Below are 15,988 nucleotides of genomic sequence, written 5' to 3'. Positions count from 1 at the left end.
ACGAAACCGGGCGCCTAGCATCCCTGCTAGGATGTGCGCGTCTATAACCCTTCATGGCCTGCCGCACCCAAAAATCCTTGGTCAAGTCAGGTAAACCCCGCAACTTGAACCAAAATGCCAGCCCAGCCAACTTTTTATTAAGCCCTGACACGGAAACCCCCGATTCCAAATTCCTGGAAACAAAATAAATCACCAGCAAACGGAAGTCCCGATCCTCCCGACCCCCAGCAACCTGCTCCACAAAGGCGGCCCATTCCGCCCACACTTTACTATACGCTGACCACGTAGTCTCGCTCACCGACCGCCTGATCCAACCGGCTATTCCTCCAAAGCAATCTTCCATAGCCATTCCGGGCAAGGGACCCCGCGTTCCTCCGCCCCCGGTGCCAACTCCCGAAACCTGTCCCACTGGAAGCGAGACAAAGCATCAGCGATAACGTTCTCCACCCCCGGAAGATGTACAGCGTATAGAAAAACGTTTAACTGTAAACAGCGCAGAACCAGGTGCCTGAGCAACCTGACCACCGGCGGAGACGCCGCAGAAACCCGGTTGAGCACTTGAACCACCCCCAGGTTGTCCCCATGGAAACGCACTTTTAGATTCCGAAACTCCTCGCCCCACAATTCCACCGCCAGCACCACCGGAAAGAGTTCCAGCAGCAACATGTTCTTGACCAGGCCCGCCGCCTTCCACGACTCCGGCCATGGCCCCGCGCTCCACCTTCCTTGGAAAAAGGCCCCAAAACCTGCCGCCCCTGCAGCATCCGTGTAAAGCTCCAGGTCAAAGTTGCTGACCGGGCCCGACATCCACAGCGCCCTGCCGTTGAAGTTAGCCAGGAACGCGTGCCAAGTCGCCAGATCCTCCCTATGTGCTTTTACCAGACGCACATAGTGCTTGGGCGAAGTAGCCCCCGCGGTGCTGGCCGACAGCCGTCGGCAAAACACCCTCCCCATGGGCAGTATGCGACACGCGAAGTTCAACTTACCCAACAATGATTGCAACGGCCTAAGCTGAACCTTGCGCAGCCCTAGCATCCCACGAATGTCATCCTGCAGCGCCTTCAGTTTGTCCTCCGGCAGCCTACATTCCATCCTTTCCGAATCCAAAACAATACCCAGGAAACTCAACACCGTGCGCGGACCCTCCGTCTTGTCCGGCGCCAGAGGAACTCCAAACTTGTCGGCAACATGCTCCAACGTAGCCAACAACACCGCGCAGACTTCGGAAGCAGGCGGGCCCACGCAGAGGAAGTCGTCCAGGTAGTGTATTACTGAATTCAGTCCCGCGACGTCCCGCACAACCCATTCCAAAAAGGAACTGAATTTCTCGAACAGCGCGCACGAGACGGAGCAGCCCATAGGCAAGCACCGATCAACATAAAACTCCTCCTGCCACTTACAGCCCAGTAGGCGGAAGCTATCAGGATGTACGGGAAGCAAGCGGAAAGCCGATTCAATATCAGTCTTCGCCATCAGCGCCCCCTTGCCATATTTGCGAACCCAAAAAACTGCCGCATCAAACGACGTATAAGACACCGCACAAATGGCGGGATCAATGGCGTCGTTCACCGACCCACCTTTTGGATATGACAGATGATGAATCAACCTGAATTTGTTGGGCTCTTTCTTGGGCACCACACCCAACGGCGAGACCACCAAATTCGGAATAGGCGCCACTGAAAAGGGGCCCCCCATGCGCCCCAACGACACTTCCTTTCGCAATTTTTCCGACACCACCTCCGCGTGTTGCAAAGCCGACCGCAGATTGCGGGCCAAGGGGGGCGCTACACCCAACTGCGCCGGAATCCGAAACCCCTCCGCAAACCCCTGTGCCAGCAATTGCGCCGCCCCCCGATCAGGATATCTAGCGAGGAAAGGCAACATCTTTCCCACCCTCACCGGCGTGGTCCCCTTTTCCCACAGCATCACTGGGCCTGCCTTTTCCTTGTTTAAAACAGCGGGACAAGGGATGTCCCCCCCACCACAGCCGGAGCACTCATGCTTGTACTTGCACGACCCTCCGAACTTGCAGGCGCCCTCGTTGTACTGCCAGCACACCCCTTTTTTTCTTGTGGCCGATTGTCCAGAGGCAGCGGACCCACCGGCCCCACCCTGAAAAAACTGGCTGGGCGACCGCGCTGAGGTCATAAGGCGCATCCACAAACTGATGTCCTTATGATCCCATCTTAAAGACGGGCGAATAGCCCTCCGCTGACGAAATTGTTCGTCGTACCGCAACCAAGACGTTCCACCGTAGACTCGATATGCTTCTCCCACGGCGTCCAGGTAGCAGAAAAGGGCCGAACAGTGCTCCGGGTTCCTTTCCCCTATCACGCTTGCCAATATGGCGAACGCCTGCAGCCAATTCGCAAACGTCCGCGGAATGAGCCTATATCTCCTCTTCTCCTCGTCCTCCTTCTTGTGGTCCTCCGGCCTAACCCTATCGAGATTAAACTTCTCCAGTGGCAGGAGAGCGAAAATCTCCACGTATTCGTCCTTCCAGATCTTCTCCTTAACTTCCGGCTTCAAATGGGCCCCCAGGGGCCCCTCGAAGCACACATAAACCTCGCATTTCGCCGCATCCGCTAGGCGAACCAAGTCCTGCTTCTTTGCGGTGTCAGCGGTGGCCCCCCCCCCGGGCGACCCTTCCACTCCCTGCTCAGCCACCGTCGCCGCCGGGGCGGCCGGTGCCACCACCGGGGCGGCAGGCGCCGCCGTCTCCACCGACATGCTCACCGCACCCCCTGACCCCCCCCCAGCACCACCCACCCCCGCGCTCGGGCCCACCCACGCCGCCGTCGGGGGCAGACCCCCGCCCGACTCAAAACGCTGGACCAACTCCTTCAGGCCCGCCAGGAACCCCCGCAAACCCGCGTCCCCCACCTCACGGCCGGACGCCCCCGCCTGCGGAGTGGCCGATGCGGCCCCCGACGGCCGCCCCTTGCGGACCCGCCCCGCCCCCACACCCCCCCCCACATCAACATTCAAAGCAGATAAAAAATGTAAGGACTCACCGTGTTGCCTGGATGGAGCCCCACCAGCCGAAGGTCCCGAGTCCACCACCGCCGGACGCTCCTGCTGCCCATCGTCGTCCGACTGCGACAGCTCCCCCTCCGAGCGACTTTCCGGGAGTTCCTCTTCGCTAGCAGACTGCCCTCCAGCGGACGCGTCGCTGGATGCCGGGGATCCGCGGACCATCCTCTTCTTCCGCAACGCACCAGATCCGCATGCCGACTTTCGCACCGCCTTCCCGCGACCCTCTTGCTGCTGCCCGCAGTGCCGCTCAAGGCCACTGCCCGACGCCAGCACGACTCCACCGCCAGCCTGCGCCCGGTGACCCCCAGCCAGAGTCCCCTGCCGTTTGCCAGTCCCAGAGGGGCCACCTGCTGTCTGTCCTTGCAGCCCAGCAGCCATCTTCTCCTGCAGTCCACCGGAAAGCCCCGCCCCCGCCGCCGCCATGCCAGGAGTCGGGGCCCTGTGCTCCACACGTGGCCTCCCCACCCTCCCAGAACCAGTCTTCCCCCTGCCAGGCTCCCTCTCCACCCGGCCAGTCTCATGTGTCCTCTTCCTGGAGCCCCCCCCCGCTGACGGCGCCGCCGTTCGCGTCCCGGGCGGGCCAGAGGGGGGGCGAAGACCCCCACCGCGTGTACCAACAGTCCCAGGGGGGGTGGGGAAGGGGGGGGGATCCGGCGAAAAACGGTCCGGAGGCCGCGAGCGCCGCGCTCGCGCCGTCTCCCGGCCGGGCCGCACTGCCGCTGGGGTCGACTCACCCAGCGCCGCTGCTAGCCGTGCCTCCAGCCATCCAGGGCCCCTGGACGCCGATTCCGCCTTCAGCCGGGCAAAAAGGTCTTCCACCGCCGCCATCGCTCTGCTCAGCTCGCTCCTACTCTGCAGACTGAGGAGGGGAGGAGCCACCCCCTCTAAACTAAACTTCTGCTCCTGCTCCTCCCCTCCCAGAACGAAACCTTGTACCGCCCTCTCAGTCCCTGTTAACCCTGGTCATGCCGCCCTGCGCCTACTCTGTCGGGTTCTGCTCCGGGCTTTCTGTTTATTTGTGAGCAGGCAGGTCCATTTCCAAAATACAAAGTGAACTAAATAACAAGGGGTACCAACACTAAACAACCTCCTGTAGATTAAAAAAGAAAAAGAAAATATAAAAAAATACAATAAAATGTTGTTGTTGTAAGTTTACACCCAAAAAAAATAAAAATAAGGAGAAATGAGCAAAGTGCCTTTAAAAATCCAAAAAATAAAAAACAAAATCAAACATTGTGTAGATGTGACGCAAACTAAAATTGTATTGCTGAAATGGTTAAAAAAGAGTAATGAAATCCGTTCGGGAGAAGTGTGTGTGAATATGAGCATCAAAAGAAGTTTGTTCTTGCAGCATTGTAAAGAACAAGAGAATGCGCTTGATGAAAGAATGTTTAACATTGCAGCGTGACGAATGTGCTATATCGCTTACGAGCAGTAGTTTTACCTGAACGAGCGCTTCCGTGTCGGAATTTGAATGTGAGCATGCGTGGCACTTGGTCCGATCAAAATGCTCTACACATGATCGGATTAGGTCGAAATATTTCCAACATGTTGGAAAATTGGGTCGGACAGAGATTCGGATGGAATCAGTCTGATGCATACCACACACAGTCGGATTATCTGACGTCACGGTCCGATAAGACGCATTCCGACGGATTCTCCGACCGTGTGTACGCGGCATAAGACCCCTTTCACACTGGGACATTTTTCAGGCATTTTTCATGCGCTTTAGTGTTAAAAAAAGCGCCTGAAAGAAGCCGCAACTGCAATCCCAATGTAAAAGCCCAAGTGCTTTCACACTGAGATCCCTTTCACTCTGGGGCGTTTTTCAGCCGATTTAGCGTTCAAAAAAGCGCCTGAAAGAAGCTGCAACTGCAATCCCAATGTAAAAGCCCGAGTGCTTTCACACTGAGGCGCTGCGCTGGCAGGGTGTCAAAAAAAGTCCTGCAAGAAGCTTCTTTGCAGCGCTTTTGGAGCGGTGAATACAACGCTCCTAAAGCGCCCCTTCCCATTGAAATCAATGGGAAGCGCCTGTAAAACGCCTGAAAAACGCTATTGGCAGCAGTGTTTTGTGGGCGCTTTTAACCCTTTATTTGGCCACTAGCAGGGGTTAAAAGCTCCCCAATAACACTCGAAAAACGCTGGTAAAGCGCTGCTAGTTTAAGCGGTGCTTTACGAGCGTTTTTCGGGCGCTGACATTGTGAAAGGGCTCTTAAAGCACTTGGGCTTTCACATTGGGACTGCAGAGGAGGCTTCTTTCAAGCGCTTTACAGGCATTTTTTTTAACGCTAAAGAGCTTGAAAAACGCCCCAGTGTGAAAGGGGTCTAAAAGAAAGAACCCCAACAACGTTCAACACCCCCCTCCCCCCGGTTCAACTTATGGTGACCATAGAGACATGGAAATTCAGCTGGTTCAGCAGGGATCGGTCACATTTCCAACCATTTTCCCCATCCCCTCCAATGTGTGGATGGGGGAATCACTTCCGTTTTTTCCTCTTATCCCGCTGGATGAACGATAAAACTGAACCATGTATGGCCAGATCTGGAGAGAAGATATATTCATCATCAACTGATCCCCCTGAAGGGGTTAATCTACATATTACCTCCTCTGCCACCAGATCCAGCAGTGTCTTCTCTATATGTTCTTCCAAATGGAATGTCCTGTGTACCTGACATCACTTCCTGTCTGTATTCCATAGAGACTTCCTGTCTGGGTAGAAGTGAGTGTGTATGAAGAGGAGGAGCTCTGAGTGTGTGTGAAGAGGCGGAGCTCGGAGCGTGTGTGAAGAGGCGGAGCTCTGAGTGTGTATGAAGAGGAGAAGCTCTGAGTGTGTGTGAAGAGGCGGAGCTCTGAGTGTGTTTGAAGAGGCGGAGCTCTGAGTGTGTGTGAAGAGGAGGAGCTCTGAGCGTGTGTGAAGAGGCAGAGCTCTGAGCGTGTGTGAAGAGGCGGAGCTCTGAGCGTGTGTTAAGAGGGGGAGCTCTGAGCGTGTGTTAAGCGGCGGAGCTCTGAGCGTGTCTGAAGAGGCGGAGCTCTGAGTGTGTCTGAAGAGGCGGAGCTCTGAGTGTGTGTGAAGAGGCGGAGCTCTGAGTGTGTATGAAGAGGCGGAGTTCTGAGTGTGTGTTAAGAGGCGGAGCTCTAAGTGTGTATGAAGAGCAGGAGCCCTGAGTGTGTGTGAAGAGGCGGAGCTCTGAGTGTGTGTGAAGAGGTGGAGCTCTGAGTGTGTGTGAAGAGGAGGAGCTCTGAGTGTGTATGAAGAGCAGGAGCCCTGAGTGTGTGTGAAGAGGCGGAGCTCTGAGTGTGTGTGAAGAGGTGGAGCTGAGTGTGTGTTAAGAGGCGGAGCTCTGAGTGTGTATGAAGAGCAGGAGCCCTGAGTGTGTGTGAAGAGGCGGAGCTCTGAGTGTGTGTGAAGAGGCGGAGCTCTGAGTGTGTGTGAAGAGGAGGAGCTCTGAGTGTGTATGAAGAGCCCGAGCCCTGAGTGTGTATGAAGAGGAGGAGCCCTGAGTGTGTGTGAAGAGGCGGAGCTCTGAGTGTGTGTGAAGAGGTGGAGCTCTGAGTGTGTGTTAAGAGGCGGAGCTCTGAGTGTGTATGAAGAGCAGGAGCCCTGAGTGTGTGTGAAGAGGCGGAGCTCTGAGTGTGTGTGAAGAGGCGGAGCTCTGAGTGTGTGTGAAGAGGAGGAGCTCTGAGTGTGTATGAAGAGCCCGAGCCCTGAGTGTGTATGAAGAGCCCGAGCCCTGAGTGTGTATGAAGAGGAGGAGCCCTGAGTGTGTATGAAGAGGCGGAGCTCTGAGTGTGTGTGAAGAGGCGGAGCTCTGAGTGTATATGAAGAGGAGGAGCTCTGAGTGTGTATGAAGAGGTGGAGCTCTGAGTGTGTATGAAAAGGCGGAGCTCTGCGTATGAAGAGGCGGAGGTCCTGCTGGAACAGCGGTTGGAGGAGGAGGAGTCTAGGAGGGAGATGACAAAAAGCACAGCAGACTCCCAGGAGTGAGCGAGGAGGATCCGGTTCCTTTGCCATCGGAGGTGAGGAGAGTGTGAAGGATGTTGGTGACTCTGGTAGATGAAAAGCTGGGAGTCATATTGCTCTGGTGAGTGGGGAAGCACCACTAAGGGGGCGCCCTCACCATAGTTACATAATAAAAAAGAAAAAAAGGGGAAAATGGTGGGACTTTGTATGAAGCATGTCACTATATTAGATGAACCACTCGATTTACATATTATTCCATTTATTAATACAAGCCATACATACAATAGGTAGATAGTACGTTATAAATTAATAAATAATTAAGCTAAAGGGTCATAATCATAATACATAATTGATTCAATAGAACACATAGTAATCTCATAAAAAATTATATTAATTATAAATTGGTAATTATAAATCCATAAAAACTGAATACTTCATAGTATAACATAGATAGTTCAGTATAATATGCATAGCACTCAACCTCAGTATGTAGACCTGAATTGTAGTAGTAAAAGCATATGGACCTCAATGATAGATAGGTTCAGTGACAACGCATCAAAGGTAAGCTCTACGCGTTTCGTGGTTATATACCACTCATCAGGAGCAGATGCAGAAAATCGGGGTATCTATAATGAGATAAAAAAGCCAAATAAATAAAAAGTATATGAATAATATATAATATAATATGACTATATGAAAAGGGTTCTCGCTTTTGGTTTCTCGCTTTTAGTCTCTACAAACAAATGTATCTATATATTATGGATAGGTGAGAATGTTTGGGACCATTTATGTCCCCCTTGCTCCCCCCTTTTTCATATAGTCATATTATATTATATATTATTCATATACTTTTTATTTATTTGGCTTTTTTATCTCATTATAGATACCCCCATTTTCTGCATCTGCTCCTGATGAGTGGTATATAACCACTTTTACTATATGCTTTTACTACTACAATTCAGGTCTACATACTGAGGTTGAGTGCTATGCATATTATACTGCACTATCTATGTTATACTATGAAGTATTCAGTTTTTATGGATTTATAATTACCAATTTATAATTAATATAATTTTTTTATGAGATTACTATGTGTTCTATTGAATCAATTATGTATTATGATTATGACCCTTTAGCTTAATTATTTATTAATTTATAATGTACTATCTACCTATTGTATGTATGGCTTGTATTAATAAATGGAATAATATGTAAATCGAGTGGTTCATCTAATATAGTGACATGCTTCATACAAAGTCCCACCATTTTCTCCTTTTTTTCAATATATCGGGGATGGAGGCGTATGTATATATTGTATACCCCCTCATATAAAGTCCCAATGTTGGCTCTAGGTTTCCATAGTTACATAGTAGGTGAGGTTGAAAAAAGACACAAGTCCAACCTATGTGTGTGATTATATGTTAGTGTTACCTTGTATATCTCTGTATGTTGTGGTCATTCAGGTGCTTATCTAATAGTTTTTTGAAACTATGGATGCTCCCCGCTGAGACCACCGCCTGTGGAAGGGAATTCCACATCCTTGCCGCCCTCTATGTAGTTGAAGGTTAAACCTCTTTTCTTCTCATTTTAATGAGTGGCCACGAGTCTTGTTAAATTCCCTTCCGCAGAAAAGTTTTATGCCTATTGTGGAGTCACCAGTACGGTGTTTGTATATTGTGGTGTCACCAGTCCGGTATTTATATATTGTGGGGTCACCAGTACGGTATTTGTATATTGAAATCATATCCCCTCTCAAGCGGCTCTTCTCCAGAGAGAATAAGTTCAGTGCTCACAACCTTTCCTCATAACGAATATCCTCCAGACCCTTTATTAGCTTTGTTGCCCTTCTTTGTAGTCGCTCCATTTCCAGAACATCCTTCCTGAGGACTGGTGCCCAGAACTGGACAGCTTTACTCCAGGTGCGGCCGGACCAGAGTCTTGTAAAGCGGGAGAATTATCGTTTTATCTCTGGAGTTGATCCCATTTTTAATGTCAATATTCTGTTTACTTTGTTAGCAGCAGCCTTAGCATTGCTGAGCCTATCATCTACTAGGACCCCCAGGTCCATTTCCATCCTAGATTCCCCCAGAGGTTCTCCCCCCAGTGTATAGAATGAATTCAGATTTTTTTCACCCAAATGCATTATTTTACATTTTTTCCACATTGAACCTCATTTGCCATGTAGTTGCCCCTCCCCCCATTCATTTGTTCAGATCTTTTTGCAAGGTTTCCACATCCTGCGGAGAAGTTATTGCCCTGCTTAGCTTAATAGCATCCACAAATACAGAGATTGAACTGTTTACCCCATCCTCCAGGTCATTTATGGATAAATGAAATAGGATTGGTCCCAGCACAGAACCCTGGGGGACCCCACTACCCACCTCTGACCATTCCGAGTACTCCCCATATATCACCACCCTCTGAACTCACCCTTGTAGCCAGTTTTCAATCCATGTACTCACCCTATGGTCCATGCCAGGGATCTTCAAACTACGGCTCTCCAGCTGTTGCGGAACTCCACGTCCCATGAAGCATTGTAAAACTCTGACACTCACAGACATCACTGGGCATGATGGGAATTGTAGTTCCTGAACAACTGGAGGGCCGTAGTTTGAAGACCCTATGGTCCATGCCAACGGACCTTATTTTGTACAGTAAACGTTTATGAAGAACTGTGTCAAACACTGTGGCAAATTCCAGATACACCACGTCTACGGGTCTTCCTTTATCTAGATGGCAACGGCACCTCCTCCATTGATTAGGCTTGTGCTGTAATGCCCCTTCCCCTGCACAGCCTTTAACCGGGAAGACCAGTTTGCTGCTGTTTTTCCTCCTCCTGATGCTTTTATATAGTTGAGAACAGAGGGAATGCGATCACTTATAAAAATATCTATTATATCTATCTGTTATTATTATTAAATATCTATACACAAATGTTTTAACTTTCATTTCTATTGAAACCACTTGCCTACCGGACACTGTCCACCCCCCCCCCCCCCTGCCTAGGCCAATTTTCAGCGCTGTCACACATTGAATGTCAATTGCGCGGTCATGCTACACTGTACCCATATGACATTTTAATTTTGGGGGTATTTAATCCCCGTTGTTTTTTTTTAAATATTTACTAAACAAACGGAAAAAGCCCAAACATTTGGGAAAACAACTTTTTTCTTAGTTTGTTATAAAATTTAGTAAATGAGTAATTTTTCTCCTGCACTGATGAGGCTGCACTGATAGGCAGAACTTATGGATCATGATAGGCGGCATGGATAGGTGACAAAGATATGCATTGGTAGGTAGCACTGAAAGTAGGCACTGATGGATGCTGATAGTCGGCATTTATAAGTGGCAATGATGGGCACTGGTAGGTGGTACTGAAAGACAGAACATATGGGTGCTGACAGGTGGCACTGACAGGCATCACTGATGGGCAATGTTGGGGCTGCACTGATGACCAGGACACTGATTGTCAGTACAGATGTCCCCACTGAGGAATGCCGCTTACCGACATTTCCTGTTTACACTTTGATCAGCTGTGATTGAACACAGCTTATCACATGGTAAAGAGCCTACCTCAAAGATTCTTTAACATGATCGGCGATGAGGTGTGTCCTAGGACAATGGCACACCACCAATCTGTGCATCCCCGCTGGTGATGTATAATGTCCTCCCAGAACAAGAGTGTCCCCACCTGTTCGTCATTTCACTATATGGCGGGCGAGAATCAGTTAAACTGAACGTGTTGTTTTACAATGCGGGGCTTACATACGCGTTACCTTATATCCTTCAGTGTGTACTGTACTCATAAATGTATGAGTATGATCTCAGGTATTGGTATGAAAACATGCCTGACAGAGGAAAATAAGGGGTCTACTTATGGAAAATTAATTTGGCCATTACAAAGCATGGCCATAATTTAACAAAGTGATTTACTATGATTGTCAGCTCCATCTAGTGGCCATAAATTTGTATTGTATACCTCAATCAGTAAAAAAAAGCACAATACTGCATTATGGCCACTAGATGGAGCCAAGGAAATGAGGGTATGAAATAAAATACAACCAATATTCATCACAGCTGGGTGAATGCCGGTCATATTCATTCAACAATTTTTTTAAAATACAGACCTCTAAGCGTTTTTGAAAACTTACACCACAAAATGTACTCAGCCAATGAAAGGTAATGACTCCATTTTTATTTTTCTACTGCAATCAATGGCCAACACGGTACAACACTTCATCCATGTCTTTGGTGATCTCTGATCTCCTTATCAACTGTTTCTTACATGATGAAGATCAGCCATGGAGTATATCTGAGGTGTATATCAGGGTGTGCTTCTTCTCCACATGAGAGCTGTGATGTCCAGCAACATTTATATAGAAGACATTTCCCATACAAAAGGCACTAATACACCTCGAGGGTTGTGTGGGATCCCTGATGTACAGGAAGACAGGACTTCAGTGAGGAACAATTCCCTCATTCAGGGCAGGAATACGGCTTCTCTTTCGTGTGAGATGTTTTGAAAGACTAGACTTGTCTGAAAAACATTTCCCACACTCAGGACAGGAATACGGCTTCTCCCCCGTGTGAGATCTCTGATGTGTGCAAAGATGGGACTTCCGTGAAAAACATTTCCCGCACACAGGACAGAAATATGGCTTCTCCCCCTTGTGAGAGCTCTGATGTCTGTGAAGATGGGACTTCTGTGAAAAACATTTCCCGCACTCAGGACAGGAATACGGCTTCTCCCCTGTGTGAGATCTCTGATGTTTGTAAAGATGGGACTTCTGGAAAAAACATTTCCCGCACTCAGGACAGGAATATGGCTTTTCCACTGTGTGAGTTATCTGATGTGTGTTAAGATAGGACTTCCGTGAAAAACATTTCCCGCACTCAGGACAGGAATACGGCTTCTCCCCAGTGTGAGATTTCTGATGTGTGTTAAGATCTGACTTCTGTGAAAAACATTTCCCGCACTCAGGACAGGAGTACGGCTTCTCCCCCGTGTGGGATCTCTGATGTGTGTGAAGACTGGAATTGACTGAAAAACTTTTTCCACACTCAGAACAGAAATATGGCTTTTCTCCTGTGTGACATCTCTGATGTTTGTTAAGATTGGACTTCTCTGAAAAACATTTCCCGCACTCAGGACAGGAATACGGCTTCTCCCCCGTGTGAGATCTCTGATGTGTGTAAAGATGGTGCTTCTGTGAAAAACATTTCCCGCACTCAGGACAGGAATATTTTTTTTTTCCAGTGTGAGATATTAGATGCGTAACCAGGTTTGCTTTACTTCCATAACATTTCCCACACTCAGAACAGGAATATGGCTTCTCGCCTGTGTGCAATCTCCGATGTTTGTAAAGACTGGACCTATATGAAAAACACTTCCCGCACTCAGTACAGGAAAACCTCTTCTCTGTTGGAAGGACAGCTCCGTCCCGCACAGCCTGAGGTTCCTCAGGATAAGAGGAATACGATGGTCCATCTACAATGTGTGGGGCCAGATGGACATTTGAGGTAGTCGGGTTTTCTCCTGGACTATACTGTGTGATGTCCTCATCTTCTACTTTACAGTCTGGAGACAAAGTGAGACAATCCTCTGAGGTTTTCCTCATCTCCCGTCCATCTACTAAAATAGAAATACAAAGATTATTACTAGACATGAGCTGATTGGTTCCCCTAAACCAGGACTCCGCCCACATCAGGCAGCTTTGTCTCTGAGGATCTTACAATTCCCCCCTCAAGGTAACTAGTAAATGGGTCCTCTGATCTCCTACCAGATCATTTCTTTATTCATGGACCTTAGTCAGAGAGTGAGGAAACAACGAGAACTGTCTTTTATAGGAGTGACAGTGATGAGGGGATTATAGGACGAGTGTCCCCTCCCCCTCTATCACTCATTGCCATCTTCCCAACACAAGAAGTCCTGCACTTCCTTATTTAGTCCATGATTTAGTCATGAATAACAGCGGGGCTGAGCCCCACCAGAGGTCAGAGAGTGAGGATGGGGGGAGAACAACCAAGATGAAGACTGGACTGATCCTGAAGACCCCCATCATTGGGTTATTGACTCCTCCCCCATTATCACTTTCTGTTTAAGGTTCCAAAATGTAACCATTTCAATATTGGACACGTTTACCCCCTTCCTGCCTAGGCCAATTTTCAGCTTTCAGTGCTGTCACACTTTAAATGACAATTGTGCGGTCATGCAACCCATATGAATTATCATTTTTTTCACACAGAGAGAGTTTTCTTTTGGTGGTATAATATCACCACTATGTTTTTTTTTTGCTTTTGCTAAGTAAGAAAAAGTTACATTTTAAAAAACAAAAACAAAAGGTTTCGGTTATACCATTTTGCAAATAAGTAATTTTTCTTCTTCACTGATGGGCACTGGGGAAGCTGCACCGATGGGCAGTGGTGAAGCTGCACTGATGAGACGACACTAATGGAGACTCTTAGAATGCACTGATGGGCACTGATAAGCAACGATGGGGCTGATGATTAGTACTCTGAATGTGTAAACGTGTCAGGATTTCCAATTATCGGCTCTTCTTTCCTCACACAGTGACAGGGCATGAGGAAAGGAAATGCTGATAACCGGAAAGTTTGTTTACATGGGATCAGCTCTGATTGGACATTGGTTGATTACCTGGTAAAGGACCTCGATCTTTGACACAGGACACAGGAGTCACATAGAGCGTGACTGATGCATTCCCCAAGGAGCGTGTGGGTGCCCTCCCAGAACAAGAGAGCCACACTGTAGCTTTCTTTCAGCTATGGTGCGGTACTGAGGTGGTTAACCAGTTGCCAACCGCACTATAGCCGAATGAAGGTTACAGCATGGCCAGCTAGTTCTGGGATGTAGTCATATGTAGTCATGCTGGCGATTCCAGAAGTGACTGTGATCACTAGGTCCAATCACAGCAACTATTTACCATGTAATCACTTTGTCCAATGACAGAGCAATTGCTTTGTAAACAAACTGGGGTCAGGCCCGGTTCAGCTCCCTCCTCTCCTCACACCGATACCGAGTGTGAGGAAAGGAGAGAGATCAGTTGATGAATCATGAGTTTTTCTAAATTCTGTGTGCCCTTTGATGACTTACAGTGCCCTATAGTGCCCATAAGTGAGTGCACAACAGTGCTTTATAGTGCTAATTAGTGCCATACAGTGCTCATCAGTTCTCATCAGTGCTCTACAGTCCTCATCAGTGCCATACAGTGCTCATCAGTGCTCTATATTCCTCATCGGTGCTCTACAGCCCTCATCAGTGCTCTAAAGCCCTCATCAGTGCCGTACAGTGCTCATTAGTGCCGTACAGTGCTCATCAGTGTCATACAGTGCTCAGATGTCATAAAGTGCATATCAGTGCCCTACAGTGCCAGTACAGTACTCATCAGTGCCGTACAGTGCTCATCAGTGCCATACAGTGCTCATCAGTGCCATACAGTGCTCTACAGTCCTCATCAGTGCTCTACTGCCCTCATCAGTGCCGTACAGTGCTCATTAGTGCCGTACAGTGCTCATCAGTGTCATACAGTGCTCAGATGTCTTAAAGTGCATATCAGTGCCCTACAGTGCCAGTACAGTACTCATCAGTGCCGTACAGTGCTCATCAGTGCCATACAGTGCTCATCACTGCCATACAGTGCTTATCAGTGCTCTACAGTCTTCATCAGTGCTCTACAGCCCTCATTAGTGTCGTACAGTGCTCATCAGTGTCATACAGTGCTCAGATGTCATAAAGTGCATATCAGTGCCCTACAGTACTCATCAGTGCCGTACAGTGCTCATCACTGCCATACAGTGCTCATCACTGCCATACAGTGCTCATCAGTGCCATACAGTGTCATACAGTGCTGTACAGTGCTCATCAGTTCTCATCAGTGTCATACAGTGCTCAGATGTCATAAAGTGCATATCAGTGCCCTACAGTACTCATCAGTGCCACTATAGTGCCCTATCAGTGCTTATCAGTGCCCACTGGTGAGTGCTCATCAGTACCACCCTATCAGTGGATCCTCATCAGCACCTGTTAGAGCTGCCAAAATCAGTGCACATCAGTGCCAGCTTATCAGTGCAGCGCATTAGTGCACATCAGTGCAACCTCATTAGTGCACAAATGTGCACCCTCATCAGCACCCATCAGTTCACCCTCATGAGAACACAACTCCGATCTCTCTAGAAAGCAAAATATCTGCAGCCTACCCCTCCACTGGAGCCTCTGCACACAGGGTGCAGGACATACTCCATACAAAACACAGGAGCTGCAGCTCTTTCCAGCAAAAGCCAGGAGCAGCCTCTGCGAATGACAAGTTCAAAAGACTCATTATGCCTCATAGAATATAAGTTGGGGTGTTTGTTTTCCAAAACAGGGTCATTTTGTGGGTAATTCCATTGTCCTGGTGCTCCAGGACCTTCAAAAATGTGAAAAGTAGTCAAGAAATGAGATGTGTCATTTATGTCCCTAGAACACCTGAAGGTGCTACTTGGATGTTGGGTCTCTGTATGTGGCCACACTGTGTAAAAGTCTTACACATGTGGTATCGCCATACTCGGGAGGAGTAGCAGAATGTATTTTGGGGTGTAATTGCAAGTATACATATGCCACGTGAGAGAAATATGACAATTTTGTGAAAAAAATAATAATAATTTTGCAAAGAATTGTGGGAAAAAAATACAACTTAACCACTTGCCGACCGCCTAACGCCGATGTACGTCGGCAGAATGGCACGGGCAGGCATAAGCACGTACATGTACGTGATTTGCCTCCCGCGGGTCGGGGGCCCGATCGGGCCCCCGCCCGGTGCCTGCGGCGGTCGGTTTTCGTTCGGGAGCGATCCCGGACGAGGGGACGGCCATTCATTCATGGCCACCCCCTCGCGATCGCTCCCGACGAATAGAAATCCCCGGTGACATCACTTCCTCTCCTGTAATGTAAACACAGGAGAGGAAGTGATGTATTCTCTCCTCCGTGTCGGTAT

The 15,988-nt window shown here is 48.7% G+C and overlaps 2 protein-coding genes across 2 annotated transcripts in view; both read right to left on the bottom strand.

Moving 5' to 3' along the window:
• Positions 1-15,988, bottom strand: part of LOC143986898 (uncharacterized) — a 1,277,526-nt gene that overhangs the window by 1,085,785 nt on the left and 175,753 nt on the right. The gene's annotated exons all lie outside the window — the stretch shown is intronic.
• The window catches only part of LOC143989929 (uncharacterized), an 84,374-nt gene that overhangs the window by 56,440 nt on the left and 11,946 nt on the right, over positions 1-15,988 (bottom strand). The window contains exon 6 of the mRNA XM_077490200.1: positions 11,571-12,630. Coding sequence (XP_077346326.1) covers positions 11,571-12,630 — 1,060 coding nt within the window. The remainder of the gene's footprint in view (positions 1-11,570; positions 12,631-15,988) is intronic.

Source organism: Lithobates pipiens, unplaced genomic scaffold (genome assembly GCF_037356315.1).
Source record: "Lithobates pipiens isolate NorthernLeopardFrog02 unplaced genomic scaffold, aLitPip1_a1.2 Scaffold_18, whole genome shotgun sequence".
NCBI lineage: Eukaryota > Metazoa > Chordata > Amphibia > Anura > Ranidae > Lithobates > Lithobates pipiens.
The sequence above is the reverse complement of the archived record's forward strand: the minus strand, read 5'-3'. Positions and strand labels throughout refer to the sequence as shown.